At 62.5% G+C, this 15,478-nt stretch overlaps 2 protein-coding genes across 2 annotated transcripts; both read left to right on the top strand.

Moving 5' to 3' along the window:
- The first annotated feature begins 736 nt into the window (after nucleotides 1-736).
- LOC130220326 (uncharacterized) lies at nucleotides 737-4,418 on the top strand. Its single transcript, XM_056452687.1, has 5 exons — nucleotides 737-2,400; nucleotides 2,987-3,156; nucleotides 3,226-3,480; nucleotides 3,577-3,819; nucleotides 3,898-4,418. The coding sequence occupies exons 1-5, from the start codon at nucleotides 1,125-1,127 to the stop codon at nucleotides 3,982-3,984; spliced, it is 2,031 nt and encodes a 676-aa protein (XP_056308662.1). The 5' UTR covers nucleotides 737-1,124; the 3' UTR covers nucleotides 3,985-4,418.
- Nucleotides 4,419-13,457: 9,039 nt separating this feature from the next.
- LOC130220327 (uncharacterized) lies at nucleotides 13,458-14,964 on the top strand. Its single transcript, XM_056452689.1, has 4 exons — nucleotides 13,458-13,705; nucleotides 13,775-14,029; nucleotides 14,126-14,368; nucleotides 14,447-14,964. The coding sequence occupies exons 1-4, from the start codon at nucleotides 13,493-13,495 to the stop codon at nucleotides 14,531-14,533; spliced, it is 798 nt and encodes a 265-aa protein (XP_056308664.1). The 5' UTR covers nucleotides 13,458-13,492; the 3' UTR covers nucleotides 14,534-14,964.
- The last annotated feature ends 514 nt before the right edge of the window (nucleotides 14,965-15,478 follow it).

Genomic DNA, 15,478 nt, shown 5'->3' with positions numbered 1-15,478 from the left:
AAAAAAACTCAAATGGCCCGTCTGGTTTTGACCAAGAGCATGTCCGGCGCTCTGCCCGCCAGCCCGCCCGCCTGACCCCCTGTGCTTTGTCCCCCCCCTGCTGATTCTCAGTCCGCGCCGCCCTCGCCCTGGAACAAGGGCTGGGGGTGGTAGGTGGGCTCGGTAGAGTCTCCAGCGTGGTGTGTCGAGCCCAGGGGCCGTGTGGGGTACGGGCTGGTGCTGGCTCCAGCCCCTGTGTGTGTGCGTGACCAGTGCTGCGTCTCCTGCCCGTCCGCAAGCACGCCCACCCCTTCGGGTTTATCCTTGCCGGCCCTCGGCGGTCTCCCCTGCCCCACCTGACCCCCCCTACCCCTCTCCCCCGGAGGTGTGTGGGGGTGGCTGGTGGAGGCGGAGGGTGGCCGCTAGTAGTCTCTGGCGAGGTGAAACAAGCCGGGGTCAGTGGTGTCCGGGCTTACGGTCTGGCCCCTCCTTTTTGATGGTTGCGGTTCATGATGCGGTGAGCCCCGGAAAAGGTGCGTGTTCGATGGGGTTCTACGACACTGCTTTGAAAGTGGGAAAAAGCCATGTATAAAGCCCCCGCGGCTGGTGCAGTCCAAGCTGCCCAAAACGTTGCGTGTTCGGCCGGGCTCATGCCATCCCTTTGTGGGGGCAGAAAAGGGAACTATAAAAAGGCTTATTCAAAAAGCCCCCCCGCGGGCTGGCGCAGTCCAAGCTGCCCAAAACGGTGCGTGTTTGGCCGGGCTCATGCCATCCCTTTGTGGGGGCAGAGAAGGGAACTATAAAAAGCTTTATGCAAAAAAGCCCCCTGCGGGCTGGCGCAGTACAAGCTGCCCAAAACGGTGCGTGTTCGGCGGGGCTCATGCCCATCCCTTTGTGTGGGAAAAGGGGAATAAATCAAAAAGCAGCGAAAGTCCCCGCTGCTGGCACGGTGAGGCTGCCTGAAATGGTGCGTTGTTCCTGGGACAAAAATCCACCAAAAGTCGTAACAACTGCTTCCATACAAGTTGGATCAAAGGGATCTCGTAGGTATCGGTCCTTCCCCTTTAAGAGGGGGAGGGGGAACCAGCGTCGCTGACGCGGAAGCGGACGCTTCGTCCGCCATCTTTTAAACCGCTCCACGCGGCATGTGGGTCTCTCTCCCTCCAGCCTTGGTCTTGGACGGTCATGGCCGAATGTGCGCTCTGCTTCAACGTCTACAGCCGCCTCTCGCCGCACCTGTCTGCGGTTCACAAGGTGTCGAACGCGGACGAGAAGAGGCTTTTGCTGGCGCTCGCCGCTGGGCGCGTGGACATGCGGAAGACGGCGTGCCCGGTGCCCGGCTGCCGGAGGACGCCGGCCCGCCTAGACAGACACCTGAAGCAGCACGCCGAGCTCTCCGTCTCGGCCAGGAAGGAGGCTATGGGCCGAGCGAGGCGTCGGAAAGTGGCTCGAGAGTTGCGGTGGTTGCGGTCCACTCAACCGACGGTACCCGTGGTGTCTCGGCTGGCGTCGTCCTCCGAGGAGGAACGGGAACCAGACGGCCCGGAAGCCGAGCGTCCCTGCGCCGACCCCCGCTGCAGGCTCGCAACGGAGCGCATACAGGCCCAGCTCTCAGAGCTCCGCAAGCAGGTGGACAAGGTGAGGTCCGCCCAGCTCCAATTCGCCCGCCGCTATCGAGAGTTGAGGAGGGGGGAAGAGGGGAGGAAGAGCAGGCGGGCAAGGTCGTGTCCTGCCCCGCCGGCACCATCCCCCGACCCCGCCCCCGGGCGAGGGGCGGCCCGAGGTCTCCGGGCGGCCTCCGGGCCTGTGGAAGCCTACGATCCAACAAAGTACCCGTACCCGGACCACGCCCGCGCCTTGAGTTGAGTATGGTTATGGCACTTCTCTGTTGGGCTGGTGGTGGGTGTATGTCGTCTAGGCTGACTTTTGACTTTCGCCCCCGTTCTGCAGACTTGCTTTTGGCAGAGTTCGAGGGTTTCCAATTGGGGAGCGAGCCCACCGCCCGTCTGCGGAATAACGTGGCCTCCAAACTGGCGAGGGTCAAGGCCTTCCTAGGCTTCATGGCGACAGGCCACGCGGACCCAGAAACCTTGTCCTTCCTCAACCAACCGGCGCGCATCCGAGCCTGGTCTGCCCTGCTAGGCCAAACGGGCATGGCCGAGCCCACGAGGCAGCACTACCTGAAGAACGTGGCGCAGTTCCTGGATTATCTCTCCGAAACCCCGCCGGCCTCCTGCCGCCTCTCCAGTACCACCCTGGTGCTGATTCGCAGGGAGCTTCGAGCTCTCATTCGCGGCATACGCCGCCGCGTCGTGGTGCACGAGGTTAGGACCAAGCAAGCCAAAGAAGGCAGACTCATCTCCAAAGCCACCCTGCTACGCTGCCATCGGACGGCTGGGAGAAAAATACCTGCCCTTCTAGGTGAGTGTTTGGTCCCCGCCGGTCTGCGTTTCCACCAGTGGCGGTGGAAACGCTGACCTGCTCTCCGTTCTTCCCTCTTCTGCTCCAGGGCACCAACGGCTCTCGGTCAAACCGAGCCACGTCAGCGTACCCACCCCTTAGCCCCCGAATGGGGGTTAAGGGGTGGGTACGCTGACGTGGCTCGGTGCCCCAAGGCAAAAAGATAATGTCTGCTCCGGGGCGCCAGCGGCTCTCGGTCAAACCGAGCCACGTCAGCGTACCCTCCCCTTAACCCCCGAATGGGGGTTAAGGGGTGGGTACGCTGACGTGGCTCGATGCCCCAAGGCAAAAAGATAATGTCTGCTCCGGGTCGCCAGCGGCTCTCGGTCAAACCAAGCCACGTCAGCGTACCCACCCCTTAACCCCCGAATTCGGGGGTTAAGGGGTGGGTACGCTGACGTCGCTCGGTTTGACCGAGCCGCTGGCGCCCCGGAGCAGACATTATCTTTTTGCCTTGGGGCACCAGCGGCTATTGCTAAGTTTAAAACCGTTGGTGGTGTAAACATGGTTTGTTGGAAAAGTCTAACCCCTAACCTCCCTCCGTCAGACGGCCTCGAGTCCAGCCCAGACACCAGGCAGCAGTGGCGCTTCTATGGCTACCTGACCGGCTACCTGACCTGCATCACGGGCCATCGCTGTGGGGTCTTCCAGAACCTGACCATCCAGGAGGTCCAAGAGGCTTCCAGAAGCCCGGACGAGTCCGCCTATGTCATAAACGTGAGTGGGACGTTGCATGTGGGGGCCACCAGTGGTAGGGCTCACTCATCTTCTCTCTGATTTTCCCAGATCACCACGCACAAGACAAACCGAGCCTTCGGCGCGGCTCAGCTGTCTCTCAACAAGGAAGAATACAGCTGGTTCCGGAGGTTTTTGCAGCTGCGGGCTAGCCTCCCCGGGGGGAGCCAGGCCTCCTATTTTTTTTTTACTTCCAGACCCAGTCCCTGTCGAACCCTGAACAAATATTTTCAATCTGCATGGACCAGCATGGGGCTTCCCGGCAAGCCCACCTTCACTGACGTCCGAACTGCCATCGCGACCCACGTGAGTATCTATGCCAGTGCCCCCCCGCTGACCCCCATGACTGCCAGCGGCTTTGACCCCAAAAAGTCTCTGTCTGTCTGTCTGTCTCTGACGCAGGCAAAGAATTCACATTCTTCCGAGGATCGCAGGAAGGTGGCCCAATTCATGTGCCACGATACCTCAACCTCAGACAAGTTCTACGCGCTTCACCTAGGCCCTCTCCAAGCACGTGAGCACCGCAGACTCTTCGAGAGGGCCTTGGTGGAGGAGGAGGAGGAGGAGGAGGAGGAGGAGGCAGCGGGCAGAGAACGCCACTCAAGGAAGGGGCGCCAGAGGGCAGAGAGTCCCGGGTCACCCATGGTAAATCAGTTCCTTTTTGGCATGGACCTCAACAGAGGGACGTGTGGTGTTAGGTAACTGGCCTTTTCTCTTTTTCAGGAGGGAACTAGCAGGAGGACGCTGCCATGGCCGCCTTCGAAGGGGAAACGCCCCCTCGAAGCAACAGAAGACTCTGAATCTTCCTAAATAAAAATTGAACAATAAAGGTCATATGGTGTTCAGTGTCTTTATTATTCCTCTATCTGTGTGATAAAACATAGCTTCGAATGGGACAAATGATCCCTATCTCCTCTGTTAGAAGTGTCGCGTGGGACGCCCGCGTCCAGGTTCAGCCTTTGCTAAGCCCCAATTGGGACAAATGATCCCTGTCTCCTGTGGTAAAAGTGTCGCGTGGGACGCCCGCGTCCAGGTTCAGCCTTGGTTGAAAGCCCATCGGGACAAATGATCCCTTTTTAAACACAAAGAGGTGCCAGGCTGGACGAGACTGTCCAGGTCTGCGCCGGCGTTGAACGGCCATATGGCCCATGGTCCAACTCTGGGTATTTGCAGGTGTCTCCCGGGACGGCTCGGTCCTTTGGGCTGCATAAAGAGGTCGGAAGAGGGCTGCCCAAAAGCGGGGGTTAACTTCTGTGAGGAAGTAAAATAATTGATTGGAACAACAAAGCCTCATTTGGATGATGGTTGGTCTTTCCAGCCAGCTTTTGAAAAGACGATCAAGCCCATTTGGGGATCCAGTGGCACAGTTGGGTGAGTGAGAATTAGCGTGGCTGGTGGTGTCGGCGCTCGACGGGGTACTTGGTGAGACCCAGGCCCCCATCCCGCCAAGCCATGCCCGACGGGAGACCCCTTTTCCGGGATGTCCCGCGCCTGGAGGTGCCTGTCCGGGGCTGATTGTCTCTGACCTGCCATCTGGAATTCGGGGAAGGCGAAGAAATGTGGACTTAGGTTTTGGCGGCTTTGCGTTTGAACGAACCAGGGGTTCAATGGCCAGGCTGGCTTACCCAGGAACAGTGCCCCGACCCCGGGCGAGCTGGTGGGCGCCCGTGGGCATGGGGAAACCCAGCCAAGGGGCTGAGACATTGCAGGCTTACCCAGGGACAGTGCCCCGACCCCGGGCGAGCTGGAGGGCGCCCGTGGGCATGGGGAAACCCAGCCAAGGGGCTGAGACATTGCAAGCTTACCCAGGAACAGTGCCCCGACCCCGGGCGAGCTGGAGGGCGCCCGTGGGCATGGGGAAACCCAGCCAAGGGGCTGAGACATGCAGGCTTACCCAGGAACAGTGCCCCGACCCCGGGCGAGCTGGGGGGCGCCCGTGGGCATGGGGAAACCCAGCCAAGGGGCTGAGACATGCAGGTTTACCCAGGAACAGTGCCCCGACCCCGGGCGAGCACTGTTGGCTCTGGTGCGGTGAGGGGGGTTCCAGGGGCACCAGTGACACAGTTGATTGAGCGAGAATTCGCGTGGCTAGTGTCAACGCTCACCGGAGTACTTGGTGAGACCCAGGCCCCCATCCCGCCAAGCCATGCCCGACGGGAGACCCCTTTTCCGGGATGTCCCGCGCCTGGAGGTGCCTGTCCGGGGCTGATTGTCTCTGACCTGCCATCTGGAATTCGGGGAAGGCGAAGAAATGTGGACTTAGGTTTTGGCGGCTTTGCGTTTGAACGAACCAGGGGTTCAATGGCCAGGCTGGCTTACCCAGGAACAGTGCCCCGACCCCGGGCGAGCTGGTGGGCGCCCGTGGGCATGGGGAAACCCAGCCAAGGGGCTGAGACATTGCAGGCTTACCCAGGGACAGTGCCCCGACCCCGGGCGAGCTGGAGGGCGCCCGTGGGCATGGGGAAACCCAGCCAAGGGGCTGAGACATTGCAGGCTTACCCAGGAACAGTGCCCCGACCCCGGGCGAGCTGGAGGGCGCCCGTGGGCATGGGGAAACCCAGCCAAGGGGCTGAGACATTGCAGGCTTACCCAGGGACAGTGCCCCGACCCCGGGCGAGCTGGAGGGCGCCCGTGGGCATGGGGAAACCCAGCCAAGGGGCTGAGACATTGCAGGCTTACCCAGGAACAGTGCCCCGACCCCGGGCGAGCTGGAGGGCGCCCGTGGGCATGGGGAAACCCAGCCAAGGGGCTGAGACATGCAGGTTTACCCAGGAACAGTGCCCCGACCCCGGGCGAGCTGGTGGGCGCCCGTGGGCATGGGGAAACCCAGCCAAGGGGCTGAGACATGCAGGCTTACCCAGGAACAGTGCCCCGACCCCGGGCGAGCTGGAGGGCGCCCGTGGGCATGGGGAAACCCAGCCAAGGGGCTGAGACATGCAGGTTTACCCAGGAACAGTGCCCCGACCCCGGGCGAGCACTGTTGGCTCTGGTGCGGTGAGGGGGGTTCCAGGGGCACCAGTGACACAGTTGATTGAGCGAGAATTCGCGTGGCTAGTGTCAACGCTCACCGGAGTACTTGGTAAGACCCAGGCCCCCATCCCGCCAAGCCATGCCCGACGGGAGACCCCTTTTCCGGGATGTCCCGCGCCTGGAGGTGCCTGTCCGGGGCTGATTGTCTCTGACCTGCCATCTGGAATTCGGGGAAGGCGAAGAAATGTGGACTTAGGTTTTGGCGGCTTTGCGTTTGAACGAACCAGGGGTTCAATGGCCAGGCTGGCTTACCCAGGAACAGTGCCCCGACCCCGGGCGAGCTGGTGGGCGCCCGTGGGCATGGGGAAACCCAGCCAAGGGGCTGAGACATTGCAGGCTTACCCAGGGACAGTGCCCCGACCCCGGGCGAGCTGGAGGGCGCCCGTGGGCATGGGGAAACCCAGCCAAGGGGCTGAGACATTGCAGGCTTACCCAGGAACAGTGCCCCGACCACGGGCGAGCTGGAGGGCGCCCGTGGGCATGGGGAAACCCAGCCAAGGGGCTGAGACATTGCAGGCTTACCCAGGGACAGTGCCCCGACCCCGGGCGAGCTGGAGGGCGCCCGTGGGCATGGGGAAACCCAGCCAAGGGGCTGAGACATTGCAGGCTTACCCAGGAACAGTGCCCCGACCCCGGGCGAGCTGGAGGGCGCCCGTGGGCATGGGGAAACCCAGCCAAGGGGCTGAGACATGCAGGTTTACCCAGGAACAGTGCCCCGACCCCGGGCGAGCTGGAGGGCGCCCGTGGGCATGGGGAAACCCAGCCAAGGGGCTGAGACATGCAGGCTTACCCAGGAACAGTGCCCCGACCCCGGGCGAGCTGGAGGGCGCCCGTGGGCATGGGGAAACCCAGCCAAGGGGCTGAGACATGCAGGTTTACCCAGGAACAGTGCCCCGACCCCGGGCGAGCTGGTGGGCGCCCGTGGGCATGGGGAAACCCAGCCAAGGGGCTGAGACATTGCAGGCTTACCCAGGGACAGTGCCCCGACCCCGGGCGAGCTGGAGGGCGCCCGTGGGCATGGGGAAACCCAGCCAAGGGGCTGAGACATTGCAGGCTTACCCAGGAACAGTGCCCCGACCCCGGGCGAGCTGGAGGGCGCCCGTGGGCATGGGGAAACCCAGCCAAGGGGCTGAGACATTGCAGGCTTACCCAGGAACAGTGCCCCGACCCCGGGCGAGCTGGAGGGCGCCCGTGGGCATGGGGAAACCCAGCCAAGGGGCTGAGACATGCAGGCTTACCCAGGAACAGTGCCCCGACCCCGGGCGAGCTGGAGGGCGCCCGTGGGCATGGGGAAACCCAGCCAAGGGGCTGAGACATTGCAGGCTTACCCAGGAACAGTGCCCCGACCCCGGGCGAGCTGGAGGGCGCCCGTGGGCATGGGGAAACCCAGCCAAGGGGCTGAGACATGCAGGTTTACCCAGGAACAGTGCCCCGACCCCGGGCGAGCACTGTTGGCTCTGGTGCGGTGAGGGGGGTTCCAGGGGCACCAGTGACACAGTTGATTGAGCGAGAATTCGCGTGGCTAGTGTCAACGCTCACCGGAGTACTTGGTGAGACCCAGGCCCCCATCCCGCCAAGCCATGCCCGACGGGAGACCCCTTTTCCGGGATGTCCCGCGCCTGGAGGTGCCTGTCCGGGGCTGATTGTCTCTGACCTGCCATCTGGAATTCGGGGAAGGCGAAGAAATGTGGACTTAGGTTTTGGCGGCTTTGCGTTTGAACGAACCAGGGGTTCAATGGCCAGGCTGGCTGCCCACAAAAGTGTCCCGATCCCGGCCAGCGCCATTGTCATTGGGGGCATGGGGGTCCCGCCCCAACCAAGCGGTTCAGACATTGAAGTCAGGCCCAAAGACAGTGCCCCGATCCCAGCCAGCGCCGCTGGCATTGGGGGGTGGGGGTCCCGCCCCAAACAAGCGGTTCAGACATTAAAGGCTTGCCCCGAGATAGTGCCCCGATCCCGGCCAGCGCCGCTGGCATTGGGGGGTAGGGATCCCGCCCCAAACAAGCGGTTCAGACATTAAAGGCTTGCCCACAAAAGTGTCCCGATCCAGGCCAGCGCCGCTGGCATTGGGGGGTGGGGGTCCCGCCCCAACCAAGCGGTTCAGACATTTAAGTCTTGCCCAAAGACAGTGCCCCGAACCCGGCCAGTGCTGTTGGCCGTGGCCTTGGCCGTGGCCGTGGCCGTGGCCTTGGCCGGGGCGAACGTCCGACACTGGTAGAAGGCAAGCACAAAACTCCCATATTGAACGCCCCTGGAACTACGTGCCGCTGGTGCACCCCAGCCGCCTCAACAAATTGAGCACTGCGCCGGGTGGCGGTAGTGGGAAAGGCTGGTGCCCCCGAGCTAGCTCTGTACCACAGTACGGGCGAGGTGATGGAGAGGGTGGTTCCCCACATCCAGATGGTTCACCAACGGCACGTCTGCGTAGCGAGTGCCACTAGCTAAGTCAATGTTCGTGGCTTAAGTGTGGGGTGCCCGGGGTCTGCTGGTGAGCAGGTGTCAAACTAGAAGACCCTTTGGGCCCGGTGCTTGCCCCGGAAAGGGTGCGGGCCCTGGGGGACAGGGGGTGGGAGTGGTGGCCCTGGGTGTCAGGGGCTCCAGCCCCTCTGACGTGGGCCCCTGCCCCCGGAAAGGGTGTGGGCCCTGGGGGAAAGGGGCTGTCAGTAGTGGCCTTGGGAGTCAGGGGCTCCAGCCCCTGTAACCTGGGCCCCGCCCCCCGGACAGGGTGTGGGCCCTTGCCCCCAGACAGGGTGTGGGTCCTGGGGGAAAGGGGCTGTCAGTGGTGGCCTTGGGAGTCAGGGGCTCCAGCCCTTGTAACCTGGGCCCCTGCCCCCGGAAAGGGTGTGGGCCCTGGGGGAAAGGGGCTGTCAGTGGTGGCCTTGGGAGTCAGGGGCTCCAGCCCCTGTAACCTGGGCCCCTGCCCCCGGAAAGGGTGTGGGCCCTGGGGGAAAGGGGCTGTCAGTGGTGGCCTTGGGAGTCAGGGGCTCCAGCCCCTGTAACCTGGGCCCCGGCCCCCGGAAAGGGTGTGGGCCCTTGCCCCCGGACAGGGTGTGGGTCCTGGGGGAAAGGGGCTGTCAGTGGTGGCCTTGGGAGTCAGGGGTTCCAGCCCCTCTGACGTGGGCCCCTGCCCCCGGAAAGGGTGTGGGCCCTGGGGGAAAGGGGCTGTCAGTGGTGGCCTTGGGAGTCAGGGGCTCCAGCCCCTGTAACCTGGGCCCCGGCCCCCGGACAGGGTGTGGGCCCTTGCCCCCGGACAGGGTGTGGGGCCTGGGGGAAAGGGGCTGTCAGTGGTGGCCTTGGGAGTCAGGGGTTCCAGCCCCTCTGACGTGGGCCCCTGCCCCCGGAAAGGGTGTGGGCCCTGGGGGAAAGGGGCTGTCAGTGGTGGCCTTGGGAGTCAGGGGCTCCAGCCCCTCTAACCTGGGCCCCTGCCCCCGGAAAGGGTGTGGGCCCTGGGGGAAAGGGGCTGTCAGTGGTGGCTTTGGGAGTCAGGGGCTCCAGCCCCTGTAACCTGGGCCCCTGCCCCCGGAAAGGGTGTGGGCCCTGGGGGAAAGGGGCTGTCAGTGGTGGCTTTGGGAGTCAGGGGCTCCAGCCCCTGTAACCTGGGCCCCGGCCCCCGGACAGGGTGTGGGCCCTTGCCCCCGGACAGGGTGTGGGCCCTGGGGGAAAGGGGCTGTCAGTGGTGGCCTTGGGAGTCAGGGGCTCCAGCCCCTCTGACGTGGGCCCCTGCCCCCGGAAAGGGTGTGGGCCCTGGGGTACAGGGGGTGGGAGCGGTGGCCCTGGGTGTCAGCATCAGCATTTGGGATGATGGTTGGGTCTTTCCAGCAAGCTTTTGAAACCAAAGTCCATTTGGGGCCATGATGAAGATGGTTGGTCTCGGGAACGGCCGGTGGCAAGGGCTTGGCGACGCTCACCGGGGTACTTTATGAGACCCAGGCCCCAGCCCGCCAAGCCATGCCCGAAGGGAGACCCCTTTTTCGGGACGTCCCGCGCCTGGAGGTGCCTGTCCGGCGCCGATTGTCTCTGACCTCCCATCGAGATTTCGGCGACGGCGAAGAAATGTGGACTTAGGTTCTGACGGTTGGGCAGCTTTGAGAAAGTTGGACTTAGGTTTTGACCATTTCGCGCCTGCACCAAGCACGCTGATCGATAGGAGCTTGTTTTGACGCCCCATGGGTTAGGCCCCTGCCCGGCACACCTGCCCCAACATGGGTGGGTCGGCCTCTATGGGTGTGGTTGGTTCCTCCCTGCCTCGGGCGTGCTGTGAGGGAGGCGTGGGGGGGTGTCCCTCCGCACACAACCCCCCCCTTTCCCGCCTCTATCTGTGGGAGGAAAAAAAACTCAAATGGCCCGTCTGGTTTTGACCAAGAGCATGTCCGGCGCTCTGCCCGCCAGCCCGCCCGCCTGACCCCCTGTGCTTTGTCCCCCCCCTGCTGATTCTCAGTCCGCGCCGCCCTCGCCCTGGAACAAGGGCTGGGGGTGGTAGGTGGGCTCGGTAGAGTCTCCAGCGTGGTGTGTCGAGCCCAGGGGCCGTGTGGGGTACGGGCTGGTGCTGGCTCCAGCCCCTGTGTGTGTGCGTGACCAGTGCTGCGTCTCCTGCCCGTCCGCAAGCACGCCCACCCCTTCGGGTTTATCCTTGCCGGCCCTCGGCGGTCTCCCCTGCCCCACCTGACCCCCCCTACCCCTCTCCCCCGGAGGTGTGTGGGGGTGGCTGGTGGAGGCGGAGGGTGGCCGCTAGTAGTCTCTGGCGAGGTGAAACAAGCCGGGGTCAGTGGTGTCCGGGCTTACGGTCTGGCCCCTCCTTTTTGATGGTTGCGGTTCATGATGCGGTGAGCCCCGGAAAAGGTGCGTGTTCGATGGGGTTCTACGACACTGCTTTGAAAGTGGGAAAAAGCCATGTATAAAGCCCCCGCGGCTGGTGCAGTCCAAGCTGCCCAAAACGTTGCGTGTTCGGCCGGGCTCATGCCATCCCTTTGTGGGGGCAGAAAAGGGAACTATAAAAAGGCTTATTCAAAAAGCCCCCCCGCGGGCTGGCGCAGTCCAAGCTGCCCAAAACGGTGCGTGTTTGGCCGGGCTCATGCCATCCCTTTGTGGGGGCAGAGAAGGGAACTATAAAAAGCTTTATGCAAAAAAGCCCCCTGCGGGCTGGCGCAGTACAAGCTGCCCAAAACGGTGCGTGTTCGGCGGGGCTCATGCCCATCCCTTTGTGTGGGAAAAGGGGAATAAATCAAAAAGCAGCGAAAGTCCCCGCTGCTGGCACGGTGAGGCTGCCTGAAATGGTGCGTTGTTCCTGGGACAAAAATCCACCAAAAGTCGTAACAACTGCTTCCATACAAGTTGGATCAAAGGGATCTCGTAGGTATCGGTCCTTCCCCTTTAAGAGGGGGAGGGGGAACCAGCGTCGCTGACGCGGAAGCGGACGCTTCGTCCGCCATCTTTTAAACCGCTCCACGCGGCATGTGGGTCTCTCTCCCTCCAGCCTTGGTCTTGGACGGTCATGGCCGAATGTGCGCTCTGCTTCAACGTCTACAGCCGCCTCTCGCCGCACCTGTCTGCGGTTCACAAGGTGTCGAACGCGGACGAGAAGAGGCTTTTGCTGGCGCTCGCCGCTGGGCGCGTGGACATGCGGAAGACGGCGTGCCCGGTGCCCGGCTGCCGGAGGACGCCGGCCCGCCTAGACAGACACCTGAAGCAGCACGCCGAGCTCTCCGTCTCGGCCAGGAAGGAGGCTATGGGCCGAGCGAGGCGTCGGAAAGTGGCTCGAGAGTTGCGGTGGTTGCGGTCCACTCAACCGACGGTACCCGTGGTGTCTCGGCTGGCGTCGTCCTCCGAGGAGGAACGGGAACCAGACGGCCCGGAAGCCGAGCGTCCCTGCGCCGACCCCCGCTGCAGGCTCGCAACGGAGCGCATACAGGCCCAGCTCTCAGAGCTCCGCAAGCAGGTGGACAAGGTGAGGTCCGCCCAGCTCCAATTCGCCCGCCGCTATCGAGAGTTGAGGAGGGGGGAAGAGGGGAGGAAGAGCAGGCGGGCAAGGTCGTGTCCTGCCCCGCCGGCACCATCCCCCGACCCCGCCCCCGGGCGAGGGCCGGCCCCCGGGCGAGGGGCGGCCCGAGGTCTCCGGGCGGCCTCCGGGCCTGTGGAAGCCTACGATCCAACAAAATACCCGTACCCGGACCACGCCCGCGCCTTGAGTTGAGTATGGTTATGGCACTTCTCTGTTGGGCTGGTGGTGGGTGTATGTCGTCTAGGCTGACTTTTGACTTTCGCCCCCGTTCTGCAGACTTGCTTTTGGCAGAGTTCGAGGGTTTCCAATTGGGGAGCGAGCCCACCGCCCGTCTGCGGAATAACGTGGCCTCCAAACTGGCGAGGGTCAAGGCCTTCCTAGGCTTCATGGCGACAGGCCACGCGGACCCAGAAACCTTGTCCTTCCTCAACCAACCGGCGCGCATCCGAGCCTGGTCTGCCCTGCTAGGCCAAACGGGCATGGCCGAGCCCACGAGGCAGCACTACCTGAAGAACGTGGCGCAGTTCCTGGATTATCTCTCCGAAACCCCGCCGGCCTCCTGCCGCCTCTCCAGTACCACCCTGGTGCTGATTCGCAGGGAGCTTCGAGCTCTCATTCGCGGCATACGCCGCCGCGTCGTGGTGCACGAGGTTAGGACCAAGCAAGCCAAAGAAGGCAGACTCATCTCCAAAGCCACCCTGCTACGCTGCCATCGCACGGCTGGGAGAAAAATACCTGCCCTTCTAGGTGAGTGTTTGGTCCCCGCCGGTCTGCGTTTCCACCAGTGGCGGTGGAAACGCTGACCTGCTCTCCGTTCTTCCCTCTTCTGCTCCAGGGCACCAACGGCTCTCGGTCAAACCGAGCCACGTCAGCGTACCCACCCCTTAGCCCCCGAATGGGGGTTAAGGGGTGGGTACGCTGACGTGGCTCGGTGCCCCAAGGCAAAAAGATAATGTCTGCTCCGGGGCGCCAGCGGCTCTCGGTCAAACCGAGCCACGTCAGCGTACCCTCCCCTTAACCCCCGAATGGGGGTTAAGGGGTGGGTACGCTGACGTGGCTCGATGCCCCAAGGCAAAAAGATAATGTCTGCTCCGGGTCGCCAGCGGCTCTCGGTCAAACCAAGCCACGTCAGCGTACCCACCCCTTAACCCCCGAATTCGGGGGTTAAGGGGTGGGTACGCTGACGTCGCTCGGTTTGACCGAGCCGCTGGCGCCCCGGAGCAGACATTATCTTTTTGCCTTGGGGCACCAGCGGCTATTGCTAAGTTTAAAACCGTTGGTGGTGTAAACATGGTTTGTTGGAAAAGTCTAACCCCTAACCTCCCTCCGTCAGACGGCCTCGAGTCCAGCCCAGACACCAGGCAGCAGTGGCGCTTCTATGGCTACCTGACCGGCTACCTGACCTGCATCACGGGCCATCGCTGTGGGGTCTTCCAGAACCTGACCATCCAGGAGGTCCAAGAGGCTTCCAGAAGCCCGGACGAGTCCGCCTATGTCATAAACGTGAGTGGGACGTTGCATGTGGGGGCCACCAGTGGTAGGGCTCACTCATCTTCTCTCTGATTTTCCCAGATCACCACGCACAAGACAAACCGAGCCTTCGGCGCGGCTCAGCTGTCTCTCAACAAGGAAGAATACAGCTGGTTCCGGAGGTTTTTGCAGCTGCGGGCTAGCCTCCCCGGGGGGAGCCAGGCCTCCTATTTTTTTTTTACTTCCAGACCCAGTCCCTGTCGAACCCTGAACAAATATTTTCAATCTGCATGGACCAGCATGGGGCTTCCCGGCAAGCCCACCTTCACTGACGTCCGAACTGCCATCGCGACCCACGTGAGTATCTATGCCAGTGCCCCCCCGCTGACCCCCATGACTGCCAGCGGCTTTGACCCCAAAAAGTCTCTGTCTGTCTGTCTGTCTCTGACGCAGGCAAAGAATTCACATTCTTCCGAGGATCGCAGGAAGGTGGCCCAATTCATGTGCCACGATACCTCAACCTCAGACAAGTTCTACGCGCTTCACCTAGGCCCTCTCCAAGCACGTGAGCACCGCAGACTCTTCGAGAGGGCCTTGGTGGAGGAGGAGGAGGAGGAGGAGGAGGAGGAGGCAGCGGGCAGAGAACGCCACTCAAGGAAGGGGCGCCAGAGGGCAGAGAGTCCCGGGTCACCCATGGTAAATCAGTTCCTTTTTGGCATGGACCTCAACAGAGGGACGTGTGGTGTTAGGTAACTGGCCTTTTCTCTTTTTCAGGAGGGAACTAGCAGGAGGACGCTGCCATGGCCGCCTTCGAAGGGGAAACGCCCCCTCGAAGCAACAGAAGACTCTGAATCTTCCTAAATAAAAATTGAACAATAAAGGTCATATGGTGTTCAGTGTCTTTATTATTCCTCTATCTGTGTGATAAAACATAGCTTCGAATGGGACAAATGATCCCTATCTCCTCTGTTAGAAGTGTCGCGTGGGACGCCCGCGTCCAGGTTCAGCCTTTGCTAAGCCCCAATTGGGACAAATGATCCCTGTCTCCTGTGGTAAAAGTGTCGCGTGGGACGCCCGCGTCCAGGTTCAGCCTTGGTTGAAAGCCCATCGGGACAAATGATCCCTTTTTAAACACAAAGAGGTGCCAGGCTGGACGAGACTGTCCAGGTCTGCGCCGGCGTTGAACGGCCATATGGCCCATGGTCCAACTCTGGGTATTTGCAGGTGTCTCCCGGGACGGCTCGGTCCTTTGGGCTGCATAAAGAGGTCGGAAGAGGGCTGCCCAAAAGCGGGGGTTAACTTCTGTGAGGAAGTAAAATAATTGATTGGAACAACAAAGCCTCATTTGGATGATGGTTGGTCTTTCCAGCCAGCTTTTGAAAAGACGATCAAGCCCATTTGGGGATCCAGTGGCACAGTTGGGTGAGTGAGAATTAGCGTGGCTGGTGGTGTCGGCGCTCGACGGGGTACTTGGTGAGACCCAGGCCCCCATCCCGCCAAGCCATGCCCGACGGGAGACCCCTTTTCCGGGATGTCCCGCGCCTGGAGGTGCCTGTCCGGGGCTGATTGTCTCTGACCTGCCATCTGGAATTCGGGGAAGGCGAAGAAATGTGGACTTAGGTTTTGGCGGCTTTGCGTTTGAACGAACCAGGGGTTCAATGGCCAGGCTGGCTTACCCAGGAACAGTGCCCCGACCCCGGGCGAGCTGGTGGGCGCCCGTGGGCATGGGGAAACCCAGCCAAGGGGCTGAGACATTGCAGGCTTACCCAGGGACAGTGCCCCGACCCCGGGCGAGCTGGAGGGCGC

Source organism: Danio aesculapii, unplaced genomic scaffold (assembly GCF_903798145.1).
Source record: "Danio aesculapii unplaced genomic scaffold, fDanAes4.1, whole genome shotgun sequence".
Classification (NCBI taxonomy): domain Eukaryota; kingdom Metazoa; phylum Chordata; class Actinopteri; order Cypriniformes; family Danionidae; genus Danio; species Danio aesculapii.
The sequence above is the reverse complement of the archived record's forward strand: the minus strand, read 5'-3'. Positions and strand labels throughout refer to the sequence as shown.

Bases quoted from the DNA above. Each gene is read 5' to 3' on its own strand.
- LOC130220326 (XM_056452687.1), top strand. From the start codon at position 1,125: ATGTGGGTCTCTCTCCCTCCAGCCTTGGTCTTGGACGGTCATGGCCGA. The intron at 2,401-2,986 runs GTGAGTGTTTGG...TCCCTCCGTCAG, and splicing joins AAAAATACCTGCCCTTCTAG to ACGGCCTCGAGTCCAGCCCA. The intron at 3,820-3,897 runs GTAAATCAGTTC...TCTCTTTTTCAG, and splicing joins AGAGTCCCGGGTCACCCATG to GAGGGAACTAGCAGGAGGAC.
- LOC130220327 (XM_056452689.1), top strand. From the start codon at position 13,493: ATGGTTTGTTGGAAAAGTCTAACCCCTAACCTCCCTCCGTCAGACGGC. The intron at 13,706-13,774 runs GTGAGTGGGACG...TGATTTTCCCAG, and splicing joins AGTCCGCCTATGTCATAAAC to ATCACCACGCACAAGACAAA. The intron at 14,030-14,125 runs GTGAGTATCTAT...TCTCTGACGCAG, and splicing joins GAACTGCCATCGCGACCCAC to GCAAAGAATTCACATTCTTC.